This window comes from Lampetra planeri, chromosome 9, assembly GCF_965212315.1.
Source record: "Lampetra planeri chromosome 9, kcLamPlan1.2.h2, whole genome shotgun sequence".
In the NCBI taxonomy this organism is placed as follows: domain Eukaryota; kingdom Metazoa; phylum Chordata; class Hyperoartia; order Petromyzontiformes; family Petromyzontidae; genus Lampetra; species Lampetra planeri.
Genome location: NC_136115.1, coordinates 1,425,283 through 1,440,712, shown reverse-complemented (window position 1 = coordinate 1,440,712; position 15,430 = coordinate 1,425,283). Strand labels below are relative to the sequence as shown.

The 15,430-nt window shown below is 55.1% G+C and overlaps 1 protein-coding gene across 1 annotated transcript in view; it reads left to right on the top strand.

Moving 5' to 3' along the window:
- Window positions 1-15,430, top strand: part of LOC144720535 (calcium-activated potassium channel subunit alpha-1-like) — a 98,234-nt gene that overhangs the window by 74,311 nt on the left and 8,493 nt on the right. Inside the window, exons 23-26 of the mRNA XM_078597321.1 lie at window positions 66-290; window positions 1,761-1,953; window positions 10,317-10,430; window positions 13,315-13,445. Coding sequence (XP_078453447.1) covers window positions 66-290; window positions 1,761-1,953; window positions 10,317-10,430; window positions 13,315-13,445 — 663 coding nt within the window. The remainder of the gene's footprint in view (window positions 1-65; window positions 291-1,760; window positions 1,954-10,316; window positions 10,431-13,314; window positions 13,446-15,430) is intronic.

Below are 15,430 nucleotides of genomic sequence, written 5' to 3'. Positions count from 1 at the left end.
GCCTGACACATCCTCCTGCCTCTTGTTGACATCACCTCTTGCACGCCCCCCGCCCCCCACCAAAGACGCGCAGCGAGGCGTCCATGACTGTGCTGAGTGGCCACGTCGTCGTCTGCATCTTTGGGGACGCCAAGTCGGCGCTCATCGGCCTGCGCAACTTCGTGATGCCGCTGCGTGCGAGCAACTTCCACTACCACGAGCTGAAGCACATCGTGTTCGTGGGCACCCTCGAGTACATCCGCCGCGAGTGGGAGTCGCTGCACAACTTCCCCAAGATCTCCATCATCCCGGTGAGACGGCCCACAGGAGAGAGTTCGCCATTCCGCTCGAGGTCACGGCCGCGAGTTACGTGCAAGATAAGGGACCAACAAAAATCCGCCCCCCTCTCCCCCGCCCTCACCCACCGTGCAGCCCGGTGGCTCTTCATTGCAAGGCCGGCTGGCCACTCGCGGCTCCTGGTGGCCTTTAGTGTGGCCCCTGATGTGGGGGCCCCCCGACAATACACGCCTGATGTTTTATCGGCGAACGTGCCGCCCACCCCACCTGAAAATGGGTGAAGGCGACCGATGTAGCCTATGTAGGTGGTTGGACACGAGCGGCTGTTAACGAGCAACGTATTAAGGCTGGCACGGCGCACAGAGGGGCTGCGAGGAAGCTCCGAGTGGCACGCGAGGCAAGGGCCTCTCGGCCCGTGCTATCCAAGTGCGGTTATCTAAGTGGAGCATTCCTTCTGCCGAGCTACTTGAATTGCGGTGCGATCGTCCGGAGGGGTATAATTCGACCGTTGTAGAAGGTGCCCCCGCAAGCGGCCCGTAGGCGGAAGCTTGAGAGGAGATATTCCCACGCACTGCCCAACCCGCAAAGCCACACTTGGATTACGAGCGACTGCGATGGCATTGCCCGGTAAATCCTCCGTGTGGCCTACGCGGGTTTGTTCGAGCAAGTGCTGTGAGCCTTATGGAGGCCGGCACAGTGCATGAGAGGGTGGTGGAGCCAGCACCACGCCTGACCGCCTTTGTCTTCCTCGTCCTCATGCTTTATACACCGCTCCAGGTACTCGGTTATGGCTGTTGAGTTGACCTTATGGGGGAGGGGGGGGGAGTGGCTCAGGACCAAGTTTAGATCATCGCCACTGATGTTAACCGTGGCCAGATTTCCAGAAGTGGCGTTGATAAGTTACGCCGCCATAAGGGGCGATACCAACCTGGCAGTTTCTTCACCTCTCTCTCGTTGGGTATTTAATTATGCAAATACGAGGATACGGATTTGCACACCGAGGCCTCCTAATGCGTCAGCATCTCGAGGTGCCGTGCATCACACAGCTCACCCACTGCAGTGCCGAGGGCAACCTCCAGTGGCCGGAACGCCTCCATCAACTGGGCGTGAGTCTGCCAGTAGGGGGGGCAATGCTGCTACTAGGTAACAACCGTATTCATACGCCCATTGAAAAACTGGTGATACATTTTTTTCTTATTTCATCGTTTGTTGCGCAATAATCCTTCGGTGCTCGACCTCGGCGAGGTGTTTGTCCTTTGTTGTTGCTGCTGCCAGGAACCTTTCTAATTCCTACGTCAAAACCCACCCCATATATGTATGGCCAGCTTGGAAGAGCAGGCCAAATACCCTCTGGGTGGGTGGCCCTCCGGAGCTCCCTGAGGTGGAGGCCCTTCCGCCAGCGATGGCTCGAGCAAGGCGGTGATCGTGCCGTCCGCGCCATCCCGGCTAACCCGACCTCTTTGCGCTCCCGCTCCCCGGCACAGGGCTCGCCGCTGAGCCGCGCCGACCTCAGGGCTGTCAACATCAACCTGTGCGACATGTGCGTCATCCTGTCGGCGAACCAGAACAACATCGAGGACCCGTCCCTGCAGGACAAGGAGTGCATCCTCGCTTCACTCAACATCAAGTCCATGCATTTTGACGACAGCATCGGCCTTCTGCAGGCCAACTCTCAAGGTGATCGCGCTGGACACCACTGGGCCCCTGAGCCTGGCGGGGTTTGGCTGGTTGGTCGGTACCACCTGTGGTTGCCAACGCTACTACAAGTGACCACCACGGGTAGTGTCCACCACAGTGTCCACCACGGGAAGTGTCCACCACGGGTAGTGTCCACCACGGGTAGTGTCCACCACAGTGTCCACCACGGGAAGTGTCCACCACGGGTAGTGTCCACCACAGTGTCCACCACGGGAAGTGTCCACCACGGGTAGTGTCCACCACGGCATTGTCCACCACAGTGTCCACCACAGTGTCCACCACGGGTAGTGTCCACCACAGTGACCACCACGGGTAGTGTCCACCACAGTGACCACCACGGGTAGTGTCCACCACAGTGTCCACCACGGGTAGTGTCCACCACAGTGTCCACCACGGGTAGTGTCCACCACAGTGACCACCACGGGTAGTGTCCACCACAGTGTCCACCACGGGTAGTGTCCACCACGGGTAGTGTCCACCACGGGTAGTGTCCACCACAGTGTCCACCAAGGGTAGTGTCCACCACGGGTAGTGTCCACCACAGTGTCCACCACGGGAAGTGTCCACCACGGGTAGTGTCCACCACAGTGTCCACCACAGTGTCCACCACGGGAAGTGTCCACCACAGTGTCCACCACGGGAAGTGTCCACCACGGGTAGTGTCCACCACAGTGTCCACCACGGGAAGTGTCCACCACGGGAAGTGTCCACCACGGGTAGTGTCCACCACAGTGTCCACCACGGGAAGTGTCCACCACAGTGTCCACCACGGGTAGTGTCCACCACGGGAAGTGTCCACCATGGGTAGTGGTGCAACAATCCACCTAACTCCTGCATACAAGCAAACTGATGTTATATCGTTCCATCTGTCGCGGTGGACGTACCCAAGGCTATGTCCTCTCCCGTGGCTGCCACTCTCTCGAGTCTCTCCGTGGTCTGGACCAACGGCCGTCCCCTCTCCCAGCGACAGCTATTGCGCAAGCCTGCACTGTCCTTCACCATCAACGTGGCCTTTAAGTTGCGCGCCATTCCTAATTCGTGTGCTCCTCTCTGTGCCGCTCGTGCTTTCACAAAAGTTACACACGCAAAGAAAAGAAGCACATTTGATTCCAATTGCGCCTTTCGTCATCATGCCACTCATTTGAGATACGGGCATTCAAAACTCCCGCGGGAACGATGCACGGGTCGCGTGTGTTAGAGGACGATGATTTTCTCACACGCGCGAACCCCGAGCGCTCATTAATGGCATTGGCCAAACATCTCAAACAATCCAGGGAGCCGAGTCCTGGGACGGACTCGGCGTGGCCTTCGTGACTAAATAATTGTATTTAGTATTATTGTATTATTATGATAGTAAAATGCTAATGAAGATGGTAGTGGTACTGGCATGTTTTTTTGATCTCTTGGAGCACCACTGCCAACTCGCTTTTTTCCGCCGCTCGCCGCCGTTCACTTTAGGAATTTGTGCCGCGTTTGGTTCTGATTTTGACTCAAATTGACTTTGCGGCGTGCCGCTTAGGCCCGCGTCGAAATCTGATTATTCCTCGTCGAGCGGGAACACCTCTGTGTCAAACAAGACGCGACAGTCTCCGCAGAGAGATTCAATAGTCATGTAATTGGAAACTTTTCCTTAATGTGCATTGTCACACATTGCAGCCTCGGTGTGTTCGTTAAGTGCATGCGTATGTGTGTTTGTGCATGTACATCAGAAACTGCACACGTGTCTGCGCGTGTTTCCGTTTGCATGTGGTTCTTGCTTGGGCAGAGCGCTTAGCTCACTGCACTACGAAACTGGCGACCTGAGTTCTATTCCCGGCCACTGCTCACATCAGTAGCGGGTGATTTCTGAGCCTGGTCTGGGCCTCCCCTAGGTTTACTCAGCCTGAAATACGTACCTCGCGTCACGTGTAAAATATCACAACTGGGGAGATAAAGGCGGCTCGGTTATTGCCGCTGACCACCCTGCAACCTTGTCGTGCACCATACCGGCCCTTAATAGGTGCTCGCTAACAGCACTTGCCCCAACAGTCTGTTGAGGGCTTTCCGGGGAGTGTTTGTGGGCAGTTGGGCAGCAGTTTGGGGGGGGGGGGGCGTTTGCTGCGTGGGTGGGCATGTGGTCGGGGTGCAATGTGGAAAAATAAATAAAATAAATAACCTGCACATTTTAGAGCGTGTTAACAGCAAAGATAATTAACGTTGTCATCCGGCGAGAGGAGCATTTTGCATGGGCTGGCTGCACGGAACTGGAGATAAACAATCTGGGCCCTGGCAAACGCGTGCCTAGTGATCGCCCTCCCTCCCTCTGCACGCTGCTGATGAATCGGCTGTCGCCTGGCTTGGCAAGACGAGCACACGATACTCACCATCATCAGGGGCCGACCATAAATGACGTCACGCACCTAGGGGGGGGGGTCAGACATTTGTGACGATGTGTGAAGAGGGGGGGGGGGTTGAGAAATGTGACGTCACATCAAAATGCGCAACTTTAAATAAATATAGAATTGTTGTAACAACACTAATTGTTATAACAACACTCCTACAACATCAGAGTGCAGCGCCACAATAAATACGCACTACAATGACAATAGTTTAAAGCGATTTGAAGCACGTTTTATTTGGGGGGGGCAGAGCTTTGTGATGTCATATTTGAGGGGGGGGGTCTGAATTTTTTTGATGCCGTGTGACTAGGAGGGGGGAGGGGTCAAAAATCGTCCAAAATCGCGTGACGTCATTTATGGACGGCCCCTTACCTGCTAAAATAACAAAAAGTTTAGCCCCCCCACGAACCCCGTGCTGAGTGCAGCGATTCCGCGCGACCGCTAGGGGGGGCTCGCGCTGGGTCCGGGGCCCCCACCCACCACTCCGTTGCGACCTCGCCGTGCCCGGCTCCCGTCAGATCCTCCCGAGAAGCTAAAGGCACAGCGCCTGAAATGTCCCACTCGCGCAGCTGCGGGTGGAAGAGCCCCTCTAGTTGGTTAGATTCGAGTTACTGTAGTTGGTCTGTTACTAAACGGTACTTTACAAAAGTAAGATTGTATAAACTACTCCCCTCTCATGCCTCCCCCATCCCTGCGGGCATCCATGCCCTCCAACAATACATTATTGACCCGCCGGGTCACCGCTGGCTCAGAGTGACGTGCTGTCGAGCTGGCTCCACCGAGGGGCTGGGTTCGAATCCAGGCAACCGCCTGGATTTTGACACCGGGTTCTCAAAGGGAGTGCATTGATGGTCTCAGACCGGTCACCAATGACTGCAGACACACACACGCAAAAATAATCACATTTAATATTTGGTTCCGCGTATAATGTTTGCCCAAAACTCCAGCTCTAGGAATTAAATTATCGGCTCGACTATCACGCGGAAAATGTCACTCCCAGAGCGTCCACTTGCAGGTATCTCAAGAGGTAGCGTCGCAACATCCGCTTCAGTGGGCCCTTGTCCACAACACGAAGCGTTGCACCGCCTCGCGAGAGACCTCGAGCGACAATGTCGGCGCGTCGCGACGTGACGCCGACAGCGCCATCGAGATTAAATATCGGGCGATGTGTAGGGCGGGGGGGGGGGTGCTTAGTTGATAGCGTGCACTCGGGGTTTTGGTCCCGCGGTTCTCCGTGGGTGCGTGCGTTCCCCCGTAGCCTGCCGCCCTGCGACACTCACCAGGCCACCGGGCCAGCGGTGCACAGCGGTGCACAGCGGTGCACAGCGGCAGCGGCAGCAGCGGCGGCGGCGGCGACAGCGCAGCAGGACCGGCCCTCTCCGCGCGCGGCGCGTTTCCACGTTATTACGTTTGCCCGAGTGCGGTTTGCCGCTTGCCAGCCTCGATCAGATCACACCGCCGCCGTTCACGGTCATGTGATATGACAAAAAAGGTCATGTGATTTGACAGATGTTATCTCACGCAGACCGCATTTTGTCCGTGCGGATTAATGTCTCAAAAAATATATAAAGGGCTCTACATGATTTATAGGCACGCGATTTTTCGCCGATTTGCATTGAATTTCATGCATTTGTAATGATTTATCTTAAAACTCCGCCTGAAAGTTTTTCATAAAAAATCGCATTAAATATTGAAAACGGCGTTGGGAGCAGGAGAATGGGCATGGGGGTGTGCACGGTGCTGCTGTTAATTCACCCTAAATGCCGACAAACCCACCACACGTGCAGCAGCAGCAGCAAGCAGCCGCACAGCTGGTAGGCAGTTGCGGAGAGACGACGCCCTCTTCTTCGAGTCTCAGAAGGCACAACAAAAACACATGAGGAAGAAATCTACAAATTATTGGCGATTTTTATGTCGTTTCATTTCGACTGCGTTTAGCGCTCTTACGCAACGCACCCCGGCGAGCCGAGTTCGATACCCAGCCACGGCTAAGATCAGTGAACCAGTTCTGCCCCCCCAACCTCCCCGCTCCACCAATCCGCACTGGCCATCGTCGTGATGAATCCACACCCACGCGGCGTGGGGGTGGCCTTCCTCCAGCAGTGGACGGACTAAGGGCAGTGATGTATTGTGACCGCTACGTGGCGTTAGGCAAGAGTCGTGGGTACGTCCAGAACAGTTCACAGGGTGCGCGTCCAACGTGTCCCACGTCCAGGCAGGTACACAACGCGCCTCTGCCTCCAGCGGGTCTGGGTAGCCCCGCGTCACCCGCGCAGACAAAGAGGTGGACGAAGACGCGATGCGGCAGCAGCGACACGCAGAGAGAGCGAGAGGCCCCTCCTGGCTCTGAACCCGGCTCTTATATCGGAGTTCAAGAGCCTCCACCCAGCTCCGCAGCTGACACTAATTACACGAACCCCACCCACCCCCCCAGTAATTATGATGGGCATCTGAACATCCCCGAACCAGTATGTCCTCACTCCCCCCCTCCCCTCATATCTTTCCCTGCTCCCTCAATTCTCGGTCATTACAGGTGTACTCATTCACAGCGCTCACGCAGCACGAACACACACAAAGCCTCGCACGCACTCTGCGGTGCCTTGGTAGTGCAGCAGGTACAGCCGCAGTCACAAGGCACCCACACTCCCCGTTAATTACACTTCATTCCCTCGACTAATGGTGGTTCCCCGTTGAACAAAAATCACTCGGAATGTGCCCGATCTCAATCCACGAAGCTCCCTGTCAAAGCCCGCAGTCAACCTTCACTCAGCAGGAGGTCGCTCCATTCTCCTCTGCTGCACCCCATAGTCTGGAACTCGGTACAACCCAGCCATCCGTGCTGTCGACTCCATGCCCCTCTTCGAGTCCAGGTGCAAGAAGTGAGATGGGAGGGGAGAGGTAGGAGAGTGCGTGGAGGAGAGAGTAGAGTGAGTTGAGAGGGGAGAGGTAGGAGAGTGCGTGGAGGAGAGAGTAGAGTGAGTTGAGAGGGGAGAGGTAGGAGAGTGCGTGGATGAGAGAGTAGAGTGATATGAGAGGGGAGAGGTAGGAGAGTGCGTGGATGAGAGAGTAGAGTGAGATGAGAGGGGAGAGGTAGGAGAGTGCGTGGAGGAGAGAGTAGAGTGAGTTGAGAGGGGAGAGGTAGGAGAGTGCGTGGATGAGAGAGTAGAGTGAGATGAGAGGGGAGAGGTAGGAGAGTGCGCGTAGGAGAGAGTAGAGTGAGATGGGAGGGGAGAGGTAGGAGAGTGACATGGGAGGAGAGACTTAGGCAGAGGCGAGTCAGTGTAGGATCTTTAAGATGCTGAATGCGATCTTGAATTTGATCCACGACTGGAGAGGTGGAGTGATCAGGGTGTTGGCATGAGGCAGCCCCGCTTACGGGCGATGCTGATCCGCCAGTGTTGATCATCTGGAGTTGGGTGGTGAGGAATCGGTTGGGTGAGGAATGTGGAGAGAGGTGAGGGTTTGGGGGATGGCTCGAGACGCGTGGAGGTGAGGCATTTCGAGGTGGACCATGGGATGAGTCTCACAAGCTCGCCACCGTCGCTGCGCTGCCGTGCGTGGTGTCAGGGTTGAACCTAGGTTGCAACCGCACACCGAAGACAAAGATCCCCCGTATAGCCTAAACAGACTGTTGGGGCAAGTGCTGTTAGCGAACACGTATGAAGGCCGGCACGGCACACGAGGGAGTGGGTGGCCAGCATCACGTCCGACCGCCTTTGTCTTCGTCGTGGCGCTGTATATACACCGCACCAGATACGCATTAGAGGCTGAGCCGATCTAGGCGAGGCCCAGAACCGGTTCAGATAATCGTCACCTTCGTAGCGCAGCGCGTTAACCTTTGCACTACCGCTTCCCTCCCCCCCACACACCTGTACACACACACACACGCGCACACACGTGCACACACACACACGCACACACACGCGCACACACACGCACACACACACACACGCGCACACACGCACGCACACACACGTGCACGCGCACACACACACACACGTGCACACACACGCACACACACACGCACACACACGCACACACACACACACGCGCACACACGCACGCACACGTGCACGCGCACACACACGCACACGCACACACACACGCACACACACACGCGCACACACGCGCGCGCGCGAGGCATCTCCGCACCCCACCACCGCGTGGCAATCAAAACCATTTCTTCAGCATGGGGCCCGACGGGAGGGAGTTGTCAGCCCGATTCGAGCGGGGGGCCCTTACTCCCCTTACTCCCCTTACTCCCCGATTCAAGCTGACACATATTCGTGCCCTCGGGCGAGCCAATCACTGGGGACAGAAATGGCTCCGAAGCAAATTCCATTAAGGTTTGTCTGCGAACATATTTAATGACTTGTATTCTGTTCCATTGGCAGAAGGTGACTGCCACGGCACCGTAGCGCGTGTCGCGGTGCCTCTTTCCATTTTCTCGGCGTGCGCCCCATCGCTTGCACGCCCCCCCCCCTCTCTCACGCATTCTCAGTGTCTTGCCGACATTACTGCCCCCTGAAGAAAGATTAAAAAACCCACACACGCAAACTCGTCTTGTGCTCGCCCGCCTTGATCTTGCTCTGCTGCCCCTGATTTCACGTCGCGGTAACGAGCCACGTGGCCTTGTTTCCCCGAGAGCTGAGACGTGCTCCCGAACGTGACGCGTCGACACGGAAACATTCGTCTGCTCGTGTTCTATGGGTCTTTCGGGAAAGCCACGTAGATAGAAAAATAATTTTTAAAAATATCACGACGTTTCGATCGCAACACAAGCAATCGTCTCACCTGAAGACGATTGCTTGTGTTGCGATCGAAACGTCGTAATATTTGTATTATTATTTTTCTATCTACGTGGCTTTACCGAAAGACCCATAGAAAATGCATTCCTGCAGTCACGAAAGCTTTAAGTCAAGATTCGTTTCCTCTTTTGCGGCTGTGACGATTGAACCCACGATTGCACTTCCAAATCGGTTTCTTCTTCGCATTCTTCGCATTCTTCTCCTCCAACTGGACATCTGTGAACAAGAGCTTCATAGCCCATCGGATTTGTCCAGTCTGATTGACGTTTCTGATTCTGAACCGAGTCGCTATGGTTTCTCCACGCGGGTACGGTGATTGCGCTTGGTGAAGAGCATCAATGTTCGTCAGTAACACCCTGCGTGTGTCCGAGTGGGGAGCGGTGGTGTAGCGGTTAGCGAGCTGCGCTATGAACCCGGCGACACGAATTCGGTTCCCGCTCACGGCCAATACCAGTGACGATTATCTGAACCGGTCCCGGGCCTCCTCTAGGTCGACTCAGCTAAAACGAGTACCTGGTGCCTGTGTGTAAACTACACCACTCCGGAGACAAAAGCGGCCGGGCATGGTGCCGGCCACCCACCCCCTCGTGTGTGTGCCGGCCTTCATGGCTGCTCGCTAACAGCACTTGCCCCAACAGTTTGCTAAGACTATACGGGGGATCTTTGTCTTTTTTAAAGCAGGTGGTGTTTTGGGTAATGACCCACCTTCATCGAAGGGTGCAGTAGAGTTACGAAATGTGGCGACTTCAGCGGTTGTAAGGATATCGCCACGCGCTGTCAGTGGGTGTAAATACGTCACTCAGTTCGACGATTGCCCCCGGGTGTGATGATGTCATTCAGCTGGTGTGATGTGTCGCTTAGCTCCGGCTATTTCAAACCCGTGTGACTGTGACTTCACCAAGCATAATAATTCCCCGGCTACCATTTCTTAACTCGCTGTTATGGTTATCACCCCTGGTGTAATACTTCCGATGCGTGTAATTATCTCTCTAGTTGGAGAAGAAATATCCGTGTTTGTAACGATATCACTTGTTCAATTGATATCACTGATTGTAGTGATATCTCAAGTTGTATTGATTTCTATAATCGTAACCATCTCACCGGTTGTAACGACCTCGCTGGGTGCGCTGCTGCTGTTGTGCGGTTGACCCTGCAGGGTTCACTCCGCCCGGCATGGATCGCACTACCCCGGACACAAGCCCCGTGCACGGTCTCACACGGCAGCCCTCCGTCACCAACGGGTCCGGAGTACCCATGATCACCGAGCTCGGTACGTGACCGCGCGCGCGCACACACACACGTACACACACACACGTACACACACACACACGTACACACACACACACGTACACACACGTACACACACACACGTACACACACACGTACACACACACACACGTACACACACACGTACACACACACACACGTACACAACAACCGCCATTCGCCACTAAGTGGCGGTGACGTCACCACGACGCTTGTGCCAGGCCATGTGCACCTTGAGGCCACGTGAAGTGTCGAACGCCCGCTGGCAGGAGGTCACGGGGCAGACCCAGGTGCCACGGGTCGACTGACCGAGATGACCGAGATGACTGGCTGATGCACCACCTGTGCCCCCTACTGTGCCAACTTGCTGTGCTTTAGCCACCCGGCGCTCCGCTCGTTGTTGTGAGCGTCGCTCCTCCGCCCTCCGTTGTTGTTGGAGGGCGACTGCCTCCAACTGCCCAGTAGCGTCCTTCACGAGCCTCCTCCACTGAGGCCGATCTTGACACCGCTGGTACCAGTCATCGGCAAGTCCACTCAGCTCCACGTCCTCCTGTACCACATCACTCCATCTCTTCTCTAGCCCGTGCCGCGCCCGTTTAGCCCCCTCGATCCGGCCGAACAAAAGCTGTTTAGGCATGCGGTGGCTGGGCATGCGGGCTACATGACCCAGCCAACGCAGCCTTGCCTGCCGGAGGAGCTCACTGATGGGACTTTGCTCAGATCTTTCAAGGACTTGTGAGCTCCTCACACAATCCAGCCTGGTCAAACCCAGGATGGATCGTAGGCAGGCCAGCCTAAATGTTTCCAACCGGCGAAGATGCTCCACTAGGGGGGTCCACGTTTCGCAAGCGTAGAGAAGGGAGGGAATGACCGTGGCCGAGAAGACCTGAAGCTTCGTGCGGAGCGACAGACCAGGTAGCTTCCACACAGCGTTACGCAACCGATGAAAAGATATTGCCGCTCGACTGATTCGGAGTGAGACCTCTGCTGATAAACTGGAGCTGGTCATGAGCACACTGCCCAGGTATGGGAAACTCTCTACTCTCTCCACAACTGCCCCATCACCGATTGGGAGTTGTGGGGGCGGAGTGCCCGATGGTACAAAATACCCAGGCAGGTGCTTAGTTTTGGTGGGGCTGATGGTAAGGCCCCACCTCTTAGTGGCACACTCCAGCCTCAGCAGCAGCGTCTCCAACTCCTCTTCTGAATGAGCAGCTATTACCAAATCATCGGCATACATAACGTGGTTGACCAATAGGGAGCCATCCCTTGATCGCACCCGGGCGTCGATCAGCCTCCCATTATATCTGTACCAAATGGTAATTCCCCCGGTACAGCTATTGAAGGCTTCACGAACTACGCAGTCGAAATAGATGTTAAATAATGTGGGAGCCAGAGGACATCCCTGTCGCACCCCAAGGTGTACAGGGAAAGGCTCCGACTCCCGGCCACGTAGTTTTACCCGGGCCCGCTCACCATCATGAAGGTCCTTAATGATCGTGAGCAGAGGGTCAGGGACTCCGAAAGCACGAAGAACAACCCAGAGCCCAGTCCTACTGATGGTATCATAGGCCTTGACCAGGTCAATAAAGCAGAGATGTAGGTCTTTTTGGAATTCCCTACACCTCTGCTGTAGCAGACGGACAGAAAATATGGCATCTGTGCAGGACCGCCCTTTCCTGAAACCACATTGGGGCTCCGCAAGCCTCTCCTCAGCATGCACACACACGTTCACACACACACACACGTACACACATACGTACACACACACACACGTACACACACACACACGTACACACACACACACACACGTACACACACACGTACACACATGTACACACACACACACACGTACACACACACACACGTACACACGCCACTTGTGTATGCAGTATACGACACAGACAAAGATCCCCTCTGCAGCCTTCAATAGACTGTTGGGGACACGCGTTGCTCTCCGTGAATGCCGATGAAGGCCGGGATGGCACACGAGTGGATAGGTGGCCAACAGAACACCCCGAGTGACCTAACCACAACCATATCTGGAAGGCAGTCTTAGTATTTGGAGAGGGTGGAATTGACGTGATGGGATGTGTCGAGTTTTATGGGTTGAGCAGTGGCACAATGGTTTGTGCGCTGCACTGTGAACTTAGAAACCCGAGTTTGATTCCCAGCAATGGCTAGCAATCAGTGGCGAGCGATATTTTAACCAGTTCTGGATTCTTCTCCAACACCAACCCACACTGACCAATGCGTTGAAGTCGAGTCGATGAACCCCGATGGACTTGGATGACAAGCTCGTAATGGTGCGAGCTGTGTGTGAGCCCTGAAGAAGCACCACACTCACCCTGACATCTCTCTCATTAAATTTCGATTTAAAGCTTTCGTCACTGCAGGGATTCATCTTCTTGGTTCTTTCGGTAAAATCACGTAGAATGGAAATAATAAAATAATAAAAATAAAACATAATAAAATAATTCTCACGACGTTTCGGCCACAACGCAAGCAGCCGTCCTCAGGTGAAGAACAAGTCTGTCTTCTCGACTTCTCGACAGACCTGTTCTCCACCTGAAGACGGCTGCTTGCGTTGTGGCCGAAACGTCGTGAGAATAATTTTATAATGTTTTATTTTTATTATTTTATTATTTCCATTCTATGTGACTTTACCGAAAGAACTAAGAAGATCTCTCTCATTACCAACGCTCCCCCCTCCCCGCCCACCCGTCTCGTCACACTCGCTCTTGTCCTTTCGCCCTCCCGTGCCTTACTCTCCCTCCCTTCCTCCCTCCCTGCCCTGACCTGCCCTGCTTGCCCTTCCTGCCTCCCTCCCTCCCTCCCCTCCCTGACCTGCCCTGCCTCCCTCCTCCCCGTCGGCCGGTGTCGCCCAGTCAACGACTCGAACGTGCAGTTCCTGGACCAGGATGACGACGACGACCCCGACACGGAGCTGTATCTCACGCAGCCGTTCGCCTGCGGCACCGCCTTCGCCGTGAGCGTGCTCGACTCGCTGATGAGCGCCGTGAGTAGGAGGCCTACAGACACGCCCCCCCGCCCCAGCTTGTACGAAGGCGCGCACGGGCACATTACGTAGACACATCACGTAGACACATCACACGGACACGTACTTACAGCACTGGCTCGCACGCTCACGCTGAACCGTTTCGCGCGCACACAGAGACGAAGATCCCCCGTGTAGCCATAACGGCCTTCGACAGATGCTCGCTCGCAGTACTCGCCACAAAAGTCTCTTCAAGCACGCACGCACACACACGCACACACATGCACACACGTGCATATATAGCACCATATACGTATGCCAGCACACGATTGGACATTCTTACACACATATGAGTACATACTTGCACATCTAAAAAAGACAAAGAGCCCCCGTATAGCCTTAACATACTGTTGAGTCAAGGGTTGTTAGCGAGCATCTATGAAGGCTGGCACGGCACACGAGGGGGTGGGTGGCCAGCACCACGCCCGGCCGCCTTTGTCTCCCTTGTGGCGACGTTTCCACATTAGTCGTCGGAGCGTACAGAGTGTCCACGCAAACACCAGCTGCAAATCGGCACCGTCGATTCCTGCACGAGAGATTTGATGCACGTATTATGAGCATGACAATCATCCCAAATCGATGCATGGATTATAAATCGACGCAATCGTTCGATTCCCTGGCCCGGGTAATGTCACTGGCGAGTGATGTGTGAACTTGTACTAAAGTTGCGTAAATCTCTACATTTTTATTTTACTATTTTTATTTTTACCAGGTAAGCTCTTTTTCAGAAGCGACCCGGCCACAAATGGTAGCTCACCCAAGTGGCTTATCACGTGGAAATTTAAAGCAGCCAAATACCTTTAACGCATGTTTCTAAATGTGTGGGGGGGGGGGGGTGCGGGGGGGAACCAGAAGAAACGGAAAAATATCCACACCACTCCAAATATCCATGCATCATCGGGGTCGGGATCGAACTCATGACCTGTATACCAGGCAAGGTAGTTAACATGGAGTGAATTGAGAGCATCAACAGTGGTGTGAATCTATAGTCCTAGGCACTGTAAACCCCGACTCGAAGAGGGGCATGGAATCAACAGCACGGATGGCTGGGTGATACCGAGTTCCAGAGCGTGGTGGCAGCGGAGGAGAATTAGCGACCTCCCGCTGAGCGGATTATTTTGGCGCAGCGATCAAACCGCTGCAACTTTGCAAACTGCTGCCGCGGGCAGGTTTCTACCCGCCGGCGCGGTCATTTGTTTTCCGTGCGAAACGCTCCGCACTCGAGCTGATGGGAGCTCCGCGTTTTCCTGGGCCATCTGACAACGGGTCGCTCGCGTGTGCCGCGTTCCTGGCGCGTCCCCCACCCCCCCCCCCGCTGCGCCGTTCCTACTGCTGTCCCGATCAGATTTAAACGCGTTTCTTTTTTTGTTGCAATAAATTACAAATAATTACACCCCGCCGTCTGACAGGCAGCCCCGGAACTACAGGGATGCCTCTAATTAGGGATTCCTGGGAGGTCTCGCCAGTCGAGATGAATCGGTAATAACTGCCATGAATTCAGGTTGCAACCTTGCCGCCTTAACTCTTAACGCCGTGATGTCGAGAGCCCGCGTTGCTTTGGTACCGGGCGCACGAATTCGCACAAATTAAACCGCGATTCTGGCCGGCCACCCGCGTGTCCCCCTTGTGCCGTCTGACGGAAAATCGCGTCGCTCCAGGCGGCGCGGTAACGGTTCGCCGTTTTTACGGAGCGCCTACGATCGCGGTGGCAGAGACTGCCGGTGTGTCGTCGGCGTTTTCGGACTGGCGGGACGCGGCTTTCTGGGATAAATGAGTACAGTAATTACTCTGGCTATTAACACCACCACCCCCTAGCCATACTTGACCACGCGCTGGTCAGTGCACGTGGGTCAATGCGGGGAGCACGGACGCGAGAGGAATGGAAGTGCAGCACCAGCGATGGATTTTTTTACCGATATATTTCCCCCCCCTCCCCGAATGGCACC